This window comes from Caretta caretta, chromosome 24 (genome assembly GCF_965140235.1).
Source record: "Caretta caretta isolate rCarCar2 chromosome 24, rCarCar1.hap1, whole genome shotgun sequence".
NCBI lineage: Eukaryota > Metazoa > Chordata > Testudines > Cheloniidae > Caretta > Caretta caretta.
The window spans coordinates 3,796,748-3,812,730 of record NC_134229.1 but is presented as its reverse complement, the minus strand read 5'-3'; the positions used below and the strand labels follow the sequence as shown (position 1 = coordinate 3,812,730).

The window sequence follows — 15,983 nt, the reverse complement described above, 5'->3', positions numbered from 1 at the left end:
CTGGTGCCAACATTTCCCTTCATCAGGCTTGTTGCTGCAGGGTGTCCATCGATGGAGGTCAGGAGGGTCACTGCTCCCCCATGTGTGGTTTGCTAGGTGTGCCCCGGAAATGAGGGGGTTTTTCCCTTGCTTAGAAGCAGGCTGCAGATAGGTCTGGTGCTGCATGGAAGGAAGAGAGGATGTTGCACTAGTGGTCTGGAATGCACGTCTACTGGGCTAGATGGCCCCCTGGTCTGACCTAGTAGGTCAAAGGATGCAGGGTTAAGAGTGGTGCTGAGGATTTATACAGCACTCGGCAAACAATGAACCCTCACAACCCCCCTAGCCACCAGGTGACCTCAACCCCGTTCCCAGACTGGGAGATTGGAACAGAGAGAGGAGGGGACCCGCTCAAGGTCTCGCAACAGACTAATGGCAGAGGTGGGACGGACATTCACCTCTCCCAGCCCTGGGCTCTGTGCCATAGCTAGGCAGGGCCTCTTGTGGATTGGTGAGCTGGTCTGATATGCCAGGAGCCGGGCTGTGAGGCTAGCTATTGCTCTGATGTAATGGGGCCTAGATGGATGGCAGGAGATGGGGTCGAGGCATTCGTGAGGAGCTCGGCGCGTGGTGATTTCTGAGCCAAAATCTTCCTGTACCCAGAGCTCTCTGCCCATTAAGAATTCCAGCATGATGTAAATGACGCTTTGCATCTCACGTCACTGCAAAAACACCAGTGTGTCAAGCCAGGAGCCCCAACCCCATTTCACAGAAGGGGAAACTGAGGCACGGGTGGGGGAGCAGCTTATCCGTGGTAAGGAAAGGAGGCAGGAAGAGAACCCAGGAGGTGTGACCCACCCCAGGAAATGATCACTTGCTGCCCCTGCCCTTTCGCTGCAGAATTCATAGCGGATGATGGTTGCTGATGTGGAGCTGTGGTTGTGGGAGGCCCATGCTGTGCGCTTGTAGGGCAGGGGTTTATCTGCCGGTCACAGGAGAAGCTGGAGAATGGACCCCTGAACAGGTGAGGCTCCTGCCTTCCCAGCATGGGTCCAGCTGAAGGTCACATGATCTGTCCTCCCGGTCCCCGCCGTGCAGTTCAGTTCGAGGCTGCAGGTCCCTTCCGCCCAGCGCGATATCTGCAGGGCGAGGGAAGAGCCAGCCCCGGAGGCTGTTAGGGGATCATGTCAAAATACATCACGATGGGTGAATCGAGGCTGACACCCCAGAAACAGTCTGTACGCATTCCTGGTCATCTTTATGCCTGGCAACTTGCACTAACGCTGAGCTTTCAGATCAGACACACGATGGACGGGCACGGATCTGCAGCTTGGAACAGCAGGCCCGGAAAGAGGGCGCAAGGCCGGGTGTCCATTCTGCACGGGCAGGTCCGGACGCTGCCCTGGCTGAGAGAGGCAGACTGAGAGGTTTCTTTTCGCTCGGCCCTGAGCTGTTCTGCAGAAAGCAAGATACAAGAGAAGTCTTGTATGACTTCCTTATTCACGCGTTTGGGCTGCTGTGACACAAGGCTGGCGTGGCGTGGTCTGGGATGGACAGAGTAGATGTGACAGTTCATCACTCCCTAGTTTTTGCTTACGGGCAGTTCGCAGATGACCTGCCCCCTAGGAACTGCGTGGGGACCAGCCTAGCTCTGTCCCCACAGACTAATGAGTGTCCAGCAAATGACAGCGGCTTACTCCCTGCCCGGGCTGGGTCTTGAAAGCCATGATTAATTTGGCCACACTGGAAAATGAATGCAGACTGAGGTCGGGTGTGAATTTAAAGCGCAATAGTTATTCCAGAATAGAAACTTTGTGTAGATTGGAGATTACAGGGTAAGGGTGTAATTCTAGAGTAACTCCCATTCAAGTCAATGGGCCTGATTCTCAGTTGCTCTGTTCCGAGGCTGGAAGCAGGGGATGAGGGTGGGGTGGGTGGGCTTAAATTGGATTTAAGTTTCCTTTGCATTCCCTGTATTCTGGCCCCTGATGTAAATTAGAGCAGCCTCAGGGCTGCTCTAACTTACAAGCTGCTTCCATTACCCCTGCGAAGTAAAGAACAGCAACGCACGTCGGCCGCAACCCCCAGCTCAGGTCTCCCAAGTCACTGCCCTTGTCTGGGGAGATTTTGACGGACCAGGAGAAGGCTGGGACGGCTACGGGTAGCGTAATATGGATTCTGAGGCTTATCATTACTGTGCCTTGGCACAGTATTTCCCAAATGCGGCCACGACAGCCTCCAGGGCGGTGATGGGGGGAGGGAGCAAAGCATCGGCCCTTCCCCCTCCTGCTCCTTACCTGTTGCTCCTGGATGTGCCACCCTGCACTGACTGGAGACGGGGAGGGGGAGGAGGAAGGGACACAAACAGGAGCAAGGTGAGTTCTCAACCCACCTTGGGTGGCGAGGGATGGTGGGGCCTGGGGTGGTTGGGTCCAGCTCCCAGCCCCTGGCTCCAGCCACATGGTGGTGAGGCTCACCACTCCCTCCCCCATCACTCCTAGGCCCCAGCTCCCGCTGCCTCCCTCGGCCCCGCATCCACCCCCTCATCGCCCCTGCTGCCTCCCCCGCCACCTGGGGCTTGCTGAGAAGAGTGATATTAACAAACATGCAAGTACCACCTTTCACAGCAGATGTACTAGCATGCAATGCCAAGTAAAGCACCTGGGAAAACATCATCCCAACTCTACAGATACAACGATGGGGTCGAAATGAGCTGTTAGGAAGGAAGAGATCTTGGAGTCGTTGTGGGTAGTTCTCTGAAAACATCCACTCAATGTGCAGTGGCAGGCGACAAAGCGAACAGAATGCTGGGAATCATTAAGAAAGGGATAGATAATAAGACAGAAAATATCGTATTGCATCATATTGTGGATAAATGTAAAGTAACGCACATTTGAAAAAATAACCCCGACTATACATACGATATGATGGGGGCTAATTTAGCTACAACTAATCAGGCGAAAGATCTTGGAGTAGTTCTCTGAAGACGTCCATGCAGTGTGCAGCGGCAGTCAGAAAAGCAAATGGGATGTTAGAAATCATTAAAAAAGGGATTGAGAATAAGACAGAGAATATCTTATTGCCCTTATATAAATCCATGGTACGCCCACATCTTGAATACTGCATGCAGAATTGGTTGCCCCATCTCAAAAAAGATATATCGGAATTGGAAAAGGTCCGGAAAAGGGTGACAAAAATGATTTGGGGTATGGCACAGCATCCGTTTGAGGGGAGATTAATAAGACTGGGACTTTTCAGTTTGAAAAAGACGACTAAGGGGGGATATGCTAGAGGTCTATAAAATCATGACTGGTGTGGAGAAAGTAAATCAGGAAGAGTTATTTACTCCTTCTCCTAACACAAGAACTAGGGGTCACGAAATGAAATGAATAGGCAGCAGGTTTAAAACAAACAAAAGGAAGTATTTCTTCAACCAATGCACAGTCAACCTGTGGAACTCCTTGCCAAAGGATGTTGTGAAGGCCAAGACTATAACAGGGTTAACCCCCCCCCCCCCAGAAAACTAGATAAATTCATGGAGGACAGGTCCACCACTGGCTATTAGCCAGGATGGGCAGGGATGGTGTCCCTAGCCTCTGTTTGCCAGAAGCTGGGGATGGATCACTTGATGATTCACTGTTCTGTTCACTCCCTCCGGGGCACCTGGCATTGGTCACTGTCGGCAGACAGGATACTGGGCTAGATGGACCTTTGGTCTGACCCAGTGGGGCCGTTCTTAGGTGTGAGTGCTTGAGACTAGAATAAAGTGCAGCTTTAATTGAGAACACTCTTGTCTTGTACTGTTTGTGCCAGCCACCTATCGGCTGGACACCTCGGTCTCCATTGATTTATTTTCTACCACCACCTCGCCAAGACTAAGAGTTACCAAGAGTCTGGGGTTTTTAGAAGCACAGTAACACCCTCACCATTGGACTGTTTCCTCTCCTGAACCCTGGGGGCTGGGATGTGAGACCTGATCACGCTCTGCACTAGAGCTGGTCCAAAGTTTAATTTTTGTTGTTGAAGACACTTTTTTGGACCAAAAAATGAACACTTTCAATTTTTGTTTGCCATTTTCCTTTTTCCCCTCAAAAAACTTGAACTTGTTTACCAAAAAGTTTACCGAAAGTGTGGTTTTAAGGGAAAACCGACATTTTTATCAAATAGAGATTCTGAAAACCAAACCTCTTCTGGTTGCCAGCTTTGGTTTTTCATCGCAAGTTGGCATCTGGACTCCTGGGTCCTATCCCTGCATCGTCTCCTGATTGAGCTCAGTTCCGCTCTCTGTGCCTCTGTTTCCCTATCTGTCATAGGGTCATGTCCACAGTGAGGGGTAGTTCCTTGGTGCATGGCAGAGAAGATCGTCGAGTGAGAAAGGGGGTGTGGAAGGATGCAGTGTTGTCATGTTGGATGAAAACATGCTTGTAGCTCACCGGAGAAGAGAAGGACTTCTGTTTGCTGTGGGAGATGGGGGAGCAATCTGGGCTCCTGGGAAAGCCAGGTAAAGGACCGGCCAGTGCTGACTGGTAGAGACACAGGATGCTGTTGCAGAGGCTAATCTGGAGAAGCCGTTGAAAGGATGACAGACAATAGGCTTAGGCAGGCAATTTGGGGGGGGGAACCATAAGGTGATTAGTGCAGTTCAGAGGGGATTTGAAGGGAAAACAGCCGTGTGGATCAGATTACGAGCTCAGAGTCTGGGCGCGACTGCCTGCGTGGAGCTTTTTCTCTCTTCTGGCTGCCGAGGGAGTTTATGGAACGTTCTGCAGAGATATGGCTCTGGCCTCGCTTTCCAGCATGATTCAGTTTTGCAGCCCGGTTATTATCTCTAGGCTAAGGCTTTTCAGGTCAGATGGAGGTGGGAGGAGGCCTGGCCCTGTGAAATATGGAATCGGCTAGATAGGGAGAGGCAGTGTGGCCTGGTGAATAAGGCACTGGGCTAAGCTGGCAGAGACCTGGGGCCTGTTCTTGGCTCTGCCAGAGCTGGGGAGGAGCAAAGCGCCGGCTCTCCAGTGAGGTAGCTTGATCTAGTGGGTAGAGCCTAGGACTGTGAGTCAGGACGTCTGGGTTCTACTCTTGATCTGGCGCATCACTTCCCCTCTCTGTGCCTCTGTTTCCTCTTCCCTCTGTTTAAATGCCAAGCTCTTCAAGGCACGGGGCTGCCCGTTTTGGTTGGCTGCATTCCTGGAGGTTTCCTCACAAGACATAAGCTGTAATTAAAGATTGCTCTTTAATTCCTGGAGACTCCCGGACAATCCTGGAGGGCTGGTAACCCTACCAGGGCAGGGGCTGCTTCTTAGGGGCTGTGCACACTGCGGCCAGGGGGTGTGACTGGCAGCTGGGGCAGACACACCCGCTCCAACCGCGCCCGAGCTAGCTCGCCAAAAATGAAGGTGAGGACGTCACAACTGGGCTTCAGCACCGGCTGCACCAGCCCGCCTGACCCCCTAGGTATAATACTCACTTTTATTTTTAGTGAGTTAGCTAGACTGCAGAAAGCCCGGGTCTGTCTACACAAGCTCTCCCCCCCGGCAATGTAGATGCTCTGTGAGTGTGTCTACACTGCAATCCGGGGGGTGATTGCAGCACATACGCAAATTAGCGTCGAGCTCAAATGAAAATAGCAGCGAAGCCGCGGCAGCACGGGCTAGGCATGCGAGTCTCCATCCGGGGTCCCAGGCGGGGTTCTGCTGTCACTGAGACAGTCCCCACTGCAAAGAGCTGGGGTGCTAAGGTTACGTCTGCACTGCAGAGCGCACCCGGGTCCTGGCCTGTGGGCGTGGGCTTGCCACGCTGGCCTCCAAGAATCCACATGGCAGAGCTGCTCACGCCCCAGACCCCTGTCCACCCCGGCGCGGCCATGAAATGTGTTTGGCGCTAGAATTGCTGGGGCGGGGAGGGGCCCGTATCCCAAGGTTCTTAGCGCCTCGCGATTTGCAGCCACTCTAGCAATTGGTGTGCAGCTGTATGGTGGCCGAAGTTGTCTGTCCTTCCCTTTTGCGGAAGCGTTCTCAGCATGTGCCAGCATGTTTAGCTGCAGGATTTCCCGTGCTGCACTTCTGTCTGCTCCAGCCGGCACCACTGGCTCCAGCTAGTAGATCCAGCACCGCTGGCTGAGCTGGTATCGCAGCTGGGGACGGATAAGGGGTCTGTGAGATAGTGATGGGCATTTCAGCCTCAGATCCTTCTACACCGAAGGCGGCGTGGGTGGGACTCAGAGGGGAGTCCGTCCATGCCACTCTTCTCCTAAGTAGACAAGTCCTGCAAAGTGTGGGACGGGAGACAAACGGGAAGGGGTTTGCTCAAGGTCACAGTCAGGGACAGAACCTCCTGACCCCACTCAATGCTCAGTCCACTAGACCGCACTGACAGTGTTTTGTATCGTGGCAGCACCAAGCAGTCATAGGCCAGGACCCCGTGGTGCTAGGCGCTGTACAAACACAGAACAAAAAGATTGTCCCTGCCCCAAAAAGTCTGCGACTGAAATGAAAGTCAAGAGGCAACGGATGGATGCAGGCAGGCAGGCAGGGGAGTATGACACTTCTGGCACGTGTCCCAAACGGTGGCTGCCCTTCGAAGAGTGAGAGGGTGCTCGGCCAGGCAGCACCATTTAGCTAGGAAAAAAGAGCTGCAAAATGTTGCTGAATTGTAATAAAGCAACTTCTTTCCTTTGCGACGTTGGGCTCGTTAGTCTCTCTCAATGCAGCAGAGTTAACGGCGTGGTATTTGGTAGCCTCGCTAGGTGTAGTATCAGCAAGCTGCTGCTGAGCTAGGTGAACAGAACTTTCTTTTTATGGGACGTGCCTGGCAGATCGCAGGAGGTTTAAAGTTACAGTATGTCACCATGGAAGTAAATAAACCTTGTGAGATGAGAAAAGTCGTCTTCATTCCGCTTAAGGAATTCGGAAGAGAGTTAAAGCTATTGACCCCTGGAGTTTGGGGATGGCTCTTTGCCAAGGCAATGGAAACCATGCGGATGAAGAACTGGGCTCTGGGGAGCGGGGTTTCAAGTCCCAGCTCTTCCATAGGTTCCTTGAGCAAGATACGGAATCTGTTTGTGCCTCAGTTTCCCATTCTGTGTCTTTCCATTCTGTGTCCGCCCTGGTGGGTTGGACTGCACGCTCCTTGAGGAGTCTGTCCAAGCTGTGAATTGAGCCCTGGCTTGGGGTTTTAGCCGAAAGGCCCCCGGAAGAGTTAGGAGCAGCAGCAGCAGCTTGGTTAAGTGCCTGATCAGTGGTCTTTGCGGACGGGGCTGGGACTGTCAGACGAAGGGCCTGAGAGCGGGACAGGCGTCCGCTATAGCGCTGGCAGGCAGCTGAGACTGAATTTCATCCTAGTTCAGTGGCGATGGAAGGTACCTTGCTGGTTGAGTGAATTACTGGGGGCAGATAGTGCCCAGGGTGGCATCGGAAAAAGCCGATTTGTTGACCCCAAAATGGTTCTTGGGGACGTATCAGGTTCAACAACCTTTTGACGGGAACCTATCAGGCTCTGACAGAACTGTCTGGTCTCCTACCAGGCTGCTGGTGGCCCCAGGCTTCCAGGATCTACGGCTCCAGGGCCACCCTGCCATGTGGACTGCCCCAGGGGCAGAAGGCCTCTAAATACTCCCCCTGTGTCTCCCCCTGCCACTGTTACAGTCCAGGGCCCTCAGTCATTTCTCCCACGCTAGCATTGTTAGAATAGTGCACAGGTGTAAATGACGCCGGGGCAGGGCTGCGGAGAATCAGGCCCCATGGATTTGGTGATTTGCCTGGGTTGTCTTTTTCCAGATCTCTACTGTAAGTGAGGCCAAGACACCAAACAATTAGCCGGTGTCTGTAACACAGCCAGGAAGTAGGCAGGCGGGAGCTGTGGCATTGCTAAAGCTGCGGCACGAATTTCATCTCGAGGGCAGTTTTTGACCTTTCTTTTTATGCCGCATTGTAAAAGTGGCCGAACGCCCAAAGCTTCCCCAGAAATGAACATTGCTGCTGAATTTGAATTTCCCCTGCTGGTTGGGTGCAGACAGGATTCAGAAGCACAGACTAGAAGCCCTTCCCAAAGCCCCCTGCGTAACATTTTCAGCAGAGCATCCTTTTGAACCCCTTTTGCAAAAACCCACCAACCAGCCAGTTACAACCGCCGGTTAGAACAAGAGCCGCCTGACCCCTCTTCTCTGAACACCCTCCAGTTCGTCCATATCCCAGTGCCCAGAATTGAACAGAAGTTCCCACAGCAGAGTAAACCAGGACAGGTCTGTTTACAGCAGCCTGATGGGGTGCGCTACTGATTCGGCCCAGCTGAGGAGGAACTCCCTGGGGTTTCAGCCTGGGGAGGCAAGGGTTAATGGAGAGAGCTGCCAATCAGCCTCCGACAGCCCTGGCCTGGGGCAGCTGTAGGGGGGAGGAAGGTGGCTGGGGGCCTGCAGGGGGGCGGATCAGTAGCCTGGCTGGCACCTCGCACTCAGGGTAGGTGCTTCACAGACAGTCTCTCAGTCTGGACTGGTCTGTTTTCCAGCAACTCTCAGATTCAGTCTCCCCCTGGACGGGTGAGGAGCCAGGAAATGGCTTTGTGCTGGCTGTGGTCTGGGGGCCGTGGGGAGGGGAGGAGAGCTGGGAACGCCCCACAGCAGAGCAGGCCTGAATTCCGGTCCGGGTGCCCACTTCCTCGCAGACCCCTGCCCATGCCGTGGCAGTAGGGCAGAGAAGGGACCCAGGGCAGGGAGGGACCTCAATAAACAAATACATGTTCGGGACCCAGCCGCTCTGGGCCCCGGGAGCTCCGACTCCAAAGAGCCCGGAGGGGGCGGGGATGCCACGCCCAACTCGTCCGGCCTGGCCAGGTGCAGTGCAAAGCCCGGTGCCCCCAGGCCTCCGCAACCCCCTTCCTGCCCAAGGCCAGGCACTGAAAGGCCAGGCATGCAGACCGGGACCACAGAGCGGGAGGCAACAAGCTGCCCCTGGGGAGTGGGGGTTCCTGGCCGGGCAGGGGACGGGCGAGTGCTCATCTCCCAGGTTGTGCTGGGCCAGCCGGGATTCCTTTCCCCTCCGTGCGCCCCACTGTCTGAGCTGTGCCCAGGCAACCGTGTGGGGCCATGCTGGGCTCGCCCCACAAGGGCTGCGAGAGACGCACGCAGCAGCTGCTGTCCAGTGCCACCTTCCTTCCCATCAGCCGTTCCCTCGGCAGCAGGAGGAGAGAAGCTACCCGATGCACCAGCCCTTCCTGCCTCGGCCACGATGCCCACCGTTCACTGCTTCCCGCAGCCCCAGCCTGGCTAGGATAGGCCCCCCCCCCCCCGGCAGCGGTGATTCCCACAGTGACACACCTCATTGCCCGGGCATAACCCCTCCTAAGCTTCAGCCGAAACATTCCCTTCCCCCTTGCCACCCCGCACCAGCATTCCTCAGAAAACCCCACAAGGAGGGTGATGCCACAAGCAGGCGTAAGCCAGAGATGCAGAGATCATTATACCGTGGAGTCAAATGGTAGAGACTTTATTTATGAGATGGGGGGTTAACCTGTGGAACTCACTGCTACCCGGTATCCACAGTATTAAAATACAGCCAATCCTAAATATTTATGTGAATAACGAGATCCACGATTCCACCATTGTCTCAGAGAGTTGACGGCCCCATTGCCGGACCCAGTGTTTCTGCTTCGCTCCTGACTCAGTGACATTAACCCTTCGGAAGCTGCAAGTGAGTGTGTCATCTCCCCCCCCCCTCGCCCCCTTTCCATCCCTTGGCCTAGCAGGCTGGGGAACGCCTGGGGCCGGTGGAATTGGCAGTTGCAGTGGAAGCTCCTCTGGTCTTGGTCCCATCTCCGCTCCCTGCTGGGGAGGCCGTGCTACGCGATGGCCCCGGCGCTCAGGGCTCCCAGCGCCAGCAGCAGGATGATGAGGCAGTAGGACGGCGATGAGGCCAGGGACTGGTCTGGCGGGGTAGCTAAACAAGAGCGACGGGGTCAGTTCCTGTCGGGGGCGACTGGCGATGCCGGGGCGTTGCTGCATGGTTGGGGCAGGGGCTGGGATACCCAGGGACCCTCCCCCCCCCATTCCATATGGGGCAAGAGGAGATTGGGCAAACAGGGCTGGGTCTGGGCAGGGCCATGCCGGCCTCGGTTCCAGCGTCTCCTCTGGGGAATCGGAGTCAGTTCTGCCCAGGAACCCCCCGTCCGTGGAGCTCGGCGCCTGAGGACTCTGACACGGAGCAGAATGAGGAGAGTGGGAAGTGATAGGGCTCAGACCTGCCCCTTGGTCCCCCCAAGTCTGAGCCCCTTGCTCTGCCGGCTCCCTGTGAGTAGCTCACCAAGTGTCTGCAACGCTGCGGGATGTGGCCGCCCTCCCCGGGCCCTGCCCCGCTGATGTTCCAGACCCTTCCCCTGAGCTTCCCCCCTGGTAGGGACCTTCTTAGAGCAAAGACCAGCTCTCCCTGCCCCCACGCCGGGCAGCGCTTTCCCAGGGGGTTACCTGCACACAGGTCCTTTGGGGAGACCATTCTGGAGCTGTTACTTGCGGGGTGCCGGGCCGTGCAGGCGACGGCCGGGAGAGCCTCGAAAGGTCTCAGAGAGACGAGCAGAATGGGTCCGGTGGATACGACCGTGCCGCTGGCCTTCCGAGTCCAGCTGTAGGCCACGCGTCCCCCTCTCTCCCCGGCCACGCAGCGCAGGGTGTAGTTACAGGTTCCATTGGCACAAGTCACCGCGTCACAGACGATCGTTGTTGCTGGCACTTGCTCTGCGGGGTGGGGGAGGGAGAAATGGGATAAAATCCCTGGCACAACTCCCTAGCGGCTGCCTGGAACCGCTGGAGGAAGCGGAGCGCAGGAGGGCGGGTGGAGCACCTGCCCATAGATGGCTGGTCAAATAGTGTCAAAAATAATGTAAAAGCATCAATTTATCCGAACAGTAACGTCGGTAACAAGATACGGTTGTGGTCGCCAGCCCGCTTAGCCTCAGCTACTTCTCTTTAATCGCCAAAAAAAAAAAAAAAGTTACTGACCAGGGTGGCGGGTGGACCCCCGCTTCAGGGAGGCTAGCCCCACAGCCCCGCCTCCTCCGCCCAAGCACACCCCCCCTGCTGCCAGAGCCCCGAGCCTGCCCCCACTGCGGCTGGAGGAGCCCCAGGCCACCCCAACCCCTGCCTGCCGGCTGGAGCTCAGCCCCCGCTGGCTTCAGGGGAGAGGGGGAGTGAAGGCAGGCTCTCAGAGCGGAGCATGGGTGGGGCCGGGGCCTGGGTTAGGGGAGGCTTAGCCTGCCCTGGCCTTCGATACCCACACTTAAGCTAGGTGGGCAGCTAGCCAGCTCTTCGAGCAGCTCACTTTGCATTCTCTTACTATTTTTTTTTTATCTGCTTCACGTAGATCCTAGCCATCATCCCAGTCAGCGAATTCGTCAGTCTGTCCGTCTTCCTCTTCGCTGGAAGAGCATTGAGTCAGTTCTTCATCTGCCATTTTCTTCTCTGATTTCACACGGCGACACAGCAGGGGAGACTTTCTGTCTCTTTCTGGATTTTCAGTGCATGATCCCCAAACCGGCCAACTGAGCCATTTAAAGTGTTACAGGCATTTGTCGCTGTAACGAGATTGCAAGGCGGACGCTGCTTTGATTTAAGTGCGGGGATTGCACTCCGCATGGTTTTACGGCTGGCCGGGCTGCCGCTTACGCCATAACTTGCTACCTCCATCCGAACGGTCTGTTCGCTGGTTTAGCCTTTAAAATTCGCATGAGATGCTCTGAGGTCACAAGCAGAAATGGAATCACCATCGCAGATGTCTTGGAAGCGTGGATCTAGAAGGTAGACAGCAGGGTGTGGGTTTCACGCGGTTCACACCACTCATGGCTGGGGCGCCTCCTTGTGGCTCACCGGGGGATTGGCTCACCGCTGGGGCGCCTCCTTGTGGCTCACCGGGGGATTGGCTCACCGCTGGTTTGCTGCACTGCCGCTTGCGGTTTCTTGCCTCCCTTGCCCCAATCGCGCACTTGGCGGCTTCTCTCATGCTCCGCGAGCTCCAGCATTTCCTCTTTGTGGCTTGGCCCTCTGGCCAGGTGGCTGCAGTTTCCTCCCTTTGCGGGGGTCAGAGTCTCGCTAAATAAACTGCCTCGGGAAGTCTTCAAAATCCACTGCCCTGCCCCTGTTACCCTCCCCGTCAGTGACTGGGAGGGAAGGCCAGGCCCTCCCTCCACACCGGCTCCCTACAATCCCCAGCTCAGGTCCAGGTGGCCTCCTTCTAATGCTGTTTTCCTGAGGCTGCTTCCTGCTCCCTTCTCTCAACCCCGAGAGTGACTGACTCTCCCCCTGGCCCTGCCAGGCCCTTTCTGCTTTCCTCTCTCTGGTTTTATACCAGCCCAGCCAGGCTTCAGGCTCAATTCGGGCTGTCTGTCCAGCCCACACCTTACCCAGGTGCAGCCCATCCTGTCAGGTAGCCCCTCCCTGAGCCCTTTTAACCCCTTGAGCGGCGGTGTAGGGTGAACACCCTGTCAGTGCGGGAATGATCCCTTAGTTTTTCCGTGGTGTTGTCCCTTTCCTTCCACTCTTGTGAGTGGACTATGTTCACTGCTCTCATGAGGATGTGTCTGAACGTTCAGGAACCCGTTCTGGGCATCAGACGACGCAAAAGTGTCATTTCCCGCATTCTGAATGGACGGAACGCCGGGTTCAAGCAGTGAACTGAATGTTGAGTTTCACGTTTGAAAGACATGAGGAATGTCACGGTGGGCTGTCCACACCTGGCCACCCCTTGCCCGACAGCTGCGGAGCGACGAGCCTTCCTGCACATTGGAGGATCTCTGAGACGGTTGGTAGAAGAGGCCCAGCAAGTACCACGAGACGTTCTCGGCATGGCTCTGCTAACGACGCTGGAGAAAGGTTGCTGGGTCTTGTTTCGTTTTGAAAACCAGGACGACGCTCTTCCCTTTTGACCCGTGGGGAGAGAAAACGGTCAGATCTTCAGCTTCCCCGGCAAGAAGTGGCCTTGTCTGGGCAGCACGGCCGGACTCCCGACGGCGGGAGTGCTCGTGTGTCAACAAAGCCCACGCAGCCTCCATATGAGCCGCGGTGTTGGTCCCAAGCCCAGACCGTTCCCTGGACCCGGTTCGTTGGTGATATTTTTTTTTAAGAGGTCTGCAATCTCCTGGCCTGGTGAGCAATGGACCAGAGAGTGGGGCAATGCTCAGCTGCACACGGGAATGAGTAAAGCACCGGCTGTGGGGTCGTCACCATGACGTCATGCCACTATTGCTCCATCCGTCTGATGCTGGAGACACATGAAGGGCTTGCGCAAGAAGAACCCTGAGGGCTGGGGTCACAAAGGAACGTAGGGACACAGAGCCGCCGCGCCTAACTCGGAGGGGTCTGGGACGCCACTGAGATTCACAAGCCTGAGTCTGGCGCCCCGGCGTCCCGTGCAACCAGTGGGGACCGATAGGTACAAAGGGATTCACGCTGGGCAGGGAGCCCTCCCCCTCTCATGGCCTTTGCCGCCTGTCTCTGCTGGGGACTCTCAGCTGGGAACCCTCTCTTGGGCATGGGCTGCCAAGGCCTCCCCTTGTACCGTGTAGCCCTGTGGTGAGGGCCCTCCCCCGGGTGGGAGAAGGGGTTTGAACAGGGAGCTGCCACCTCACAAGTGAGCGATATAACTGCTGGGCTCTGGGATAGCCTGATGGGGGGCGGGGGGCTCTTTGGATCTCTGATTAATGAGTGGCTGGAGCAGGGGATCGGATCCTGGGGCTCCCTGCTGGTTCTCTTTGCGGCCCCATGACTCTGCACTGGCCCAGCCACAGGGACGCTCCAGCCCCTTCCCTTGATATCTCCCCGGGGGGACGGAGGGGCAGCAGCTTTCTCAGAGGGGGAGGTGGGGCAGGGGATTGCTGGGGTGACAGTGCCCCTTTAAGTGCAAAAAAGTGTTGGAGACCAGAGTGGTTTCATTGAAATAGTTGTGGGGTCAGGGCAGAGGCAGGGACCCGATGCCAGCTCTCTCCAGGAGAGCCCCGGGCAGCGTTTCCCTGCAGAGGGCATTACCTGCGCAGAAGTCCTTCGGGGAGATGGTCCTGGAGCTGTTCCCGTCGGGGAGACGGGCCGTGCAGGTGACGTCCTTGTGGGCAGCCTGGTGCCGCTGAGGGATGTGCACGGTGGAGTCCGTGGACAGAACGCTGCTGGGTGCGTTACTCCAGGTGTAGGTCACGTTCTCCCTTCCGTCCCTGACGGCGCAGCACAGGGTGTAGCTACAGGAGTCCTCCTCACAGGCCACTGAGTCACAGGTGATGGTGGGTGGCAGTTGTCCCTCTGTGTGGGGGGAGAGAAACATGGAACAGGCTGAAATCCCTGCAGCAACTTACTAGCCACTACCTGGATCTGCTGGGGGAGCAGCACGCAAGGAGCCCTCTGCATCTTCGCAGCGCTCTTGGGGCAGGGGCAGGGGGACATGAAGGTAATGGGACAGCTGGGAGGGGGCGGACGAAGGAGGGATCATTTGGGGGGCCCAGCTTGGGGATCGGTTGGGGGTTGGAGCTGGTTGAGATTTTCCAATGAACATCTTTTCCATCTGAAAATTTGGTTTTGTCAAAACTGCCATTTTCGGCGGGGGAAAAGTTGATGCCAAGAAAAATGAACACCTGCTTCGGAAACCTGAACAAGCAAAACCCCAACCGTTGCATTCGAACGGTCTTTCCCCTCCACCCTTTGGAGTCCGCCCTCAGGGGCAAAGTCGCTGTGGAAACCGATCAGTATTTCGACACCTAGTGTTTCAGAGGGAGTGAAAATGTTGAAATGTTTAATTTTCTGTTTGGGATCTTTTGAAACTTTTCATGCCACTATTTTATTCTCATTTTTTTTAATTTCTACTTCACATCCCGATCAGGGGCAAAAGCAGATGTCGAAATGGCCCTGTGCAATGGAAACGCTGTTCCTGACTAACTCTCTTGGGGTGACCAGCGCTGGAGTTGTGGGATGGGGAAAGCAGACCAGGAAGTGGAGCCCTGGGTTGGGTGGGGGAAACCTCGATTCCAAGAGGAGTTTGGGTTTCGGATGGGCCAGGACCATGTGGGGCAGTGACCAGAATGAGGGAAGGAAGCTGCAGCAGAGCACAAGTGGGAAAGGGCTTCAGAAGATGGAGGAGCAGGGAGACAGGGCTGGCGAGCAGTGGAAGAGACAAGCGCAAGGCGGAGGACGAGAAGAAGCAGCCACACTAAGATGTTTGCAAGCAGCTGTGAGTTTCCTGAGCAAAGCGGGTTCCAGGCTCCATCAGGGTTCCCCCTGCCCCAGCACTTACTGGACACGCGCAGCGTGAATTCCCTGTAGGCGAATTGCTCTTTGTCTGTGCTGAATTCCACGGTGTAGCTGCCCATGTCCTCCATCCTCAGGTTGGTGATCTGAAGCGAGTAGCTCTCATCATGGAATCGCAGGCGTCCCTTGTAGGATAGGTCAAACACCAGGACATGGGGAGGTTTCCCTGCGGTGACGGTGGCTAGACTGCTTGTGTTTACTGCCCAGGCCCCGTGTATAAATTTCTGTGCTGCTGGGATCCTCAGGGGGAAAGTGACCGATCCTCCCAGAATCCCGGTCAGCTCCGACTCGTCTGCGGCTGCTCTGGAGTACTCTGGTGCACAGGAGGGAAGAAAAGGGAATAGATGGACCATGGACACACCAGGCCAGTTCCCTCCATGGTCTCTGTGCGTGCTCCACAGGAACCAGGGGGAGTCACAGATTACAGGAGTGGGAGGGGGAAAAATTGTTTCCCCTGGATCTGGGCTCAAACCCCAGAGATTGCAGATCTGGATGTCAAACGTCCCATGGCCGGGCAGCCTTCCCACCTGGGGTGTTGGTTTGGATATTACAGAGCGAGGGGCCATTTGTGAGGTTGAGAGCCGGATCTGGCTTTGGAACACATCCGCTCTTGGGGGACAGAGATCTGGTAGCAGTAGGGGGGTCTAACCCTTGCATGGGGTGCAGCCTCTAGATAAAAGACCCTCAAAAGGGACAAAACCCCTCACTGTACTAGAGTGGGATACAGCTTTTCCAGGGGTTT

At 55.9% G+C, this 15,983-nt stretch overlaps 1 protein-coding gene across 1 annotated transcript in view; it reads right to left on the bottom strand.

The window, feature by feature from the left end:
- Nucleotides 1-957: 957 nt before the first annotated feature.
- The window catches only part of LOC125625639 (T-lymphocyte surface antigen Ly-9), a 34,945-nt gene continuing 19,919 nt past the window's right edge, over nucleotides 958-15,983 (bottom strand). The window contains 5 exon segments of the mRNA XM_075123004.1: nucleotides 958-1,118; nucleotides 9,753-9,905; nucleotides 10,430-10,696; nucleotides 13,979-14,242; nucleotides 15,228-15,554. Coding sequence (XP_074979105.1) covers nucleotides 958-1,118; nucleotides 9,753-9,905; nucleotides 10,430-10,696; nucleotides 13,979-14,242; nucleotides 15,228-15,554 — 1,172 coding nt within the window.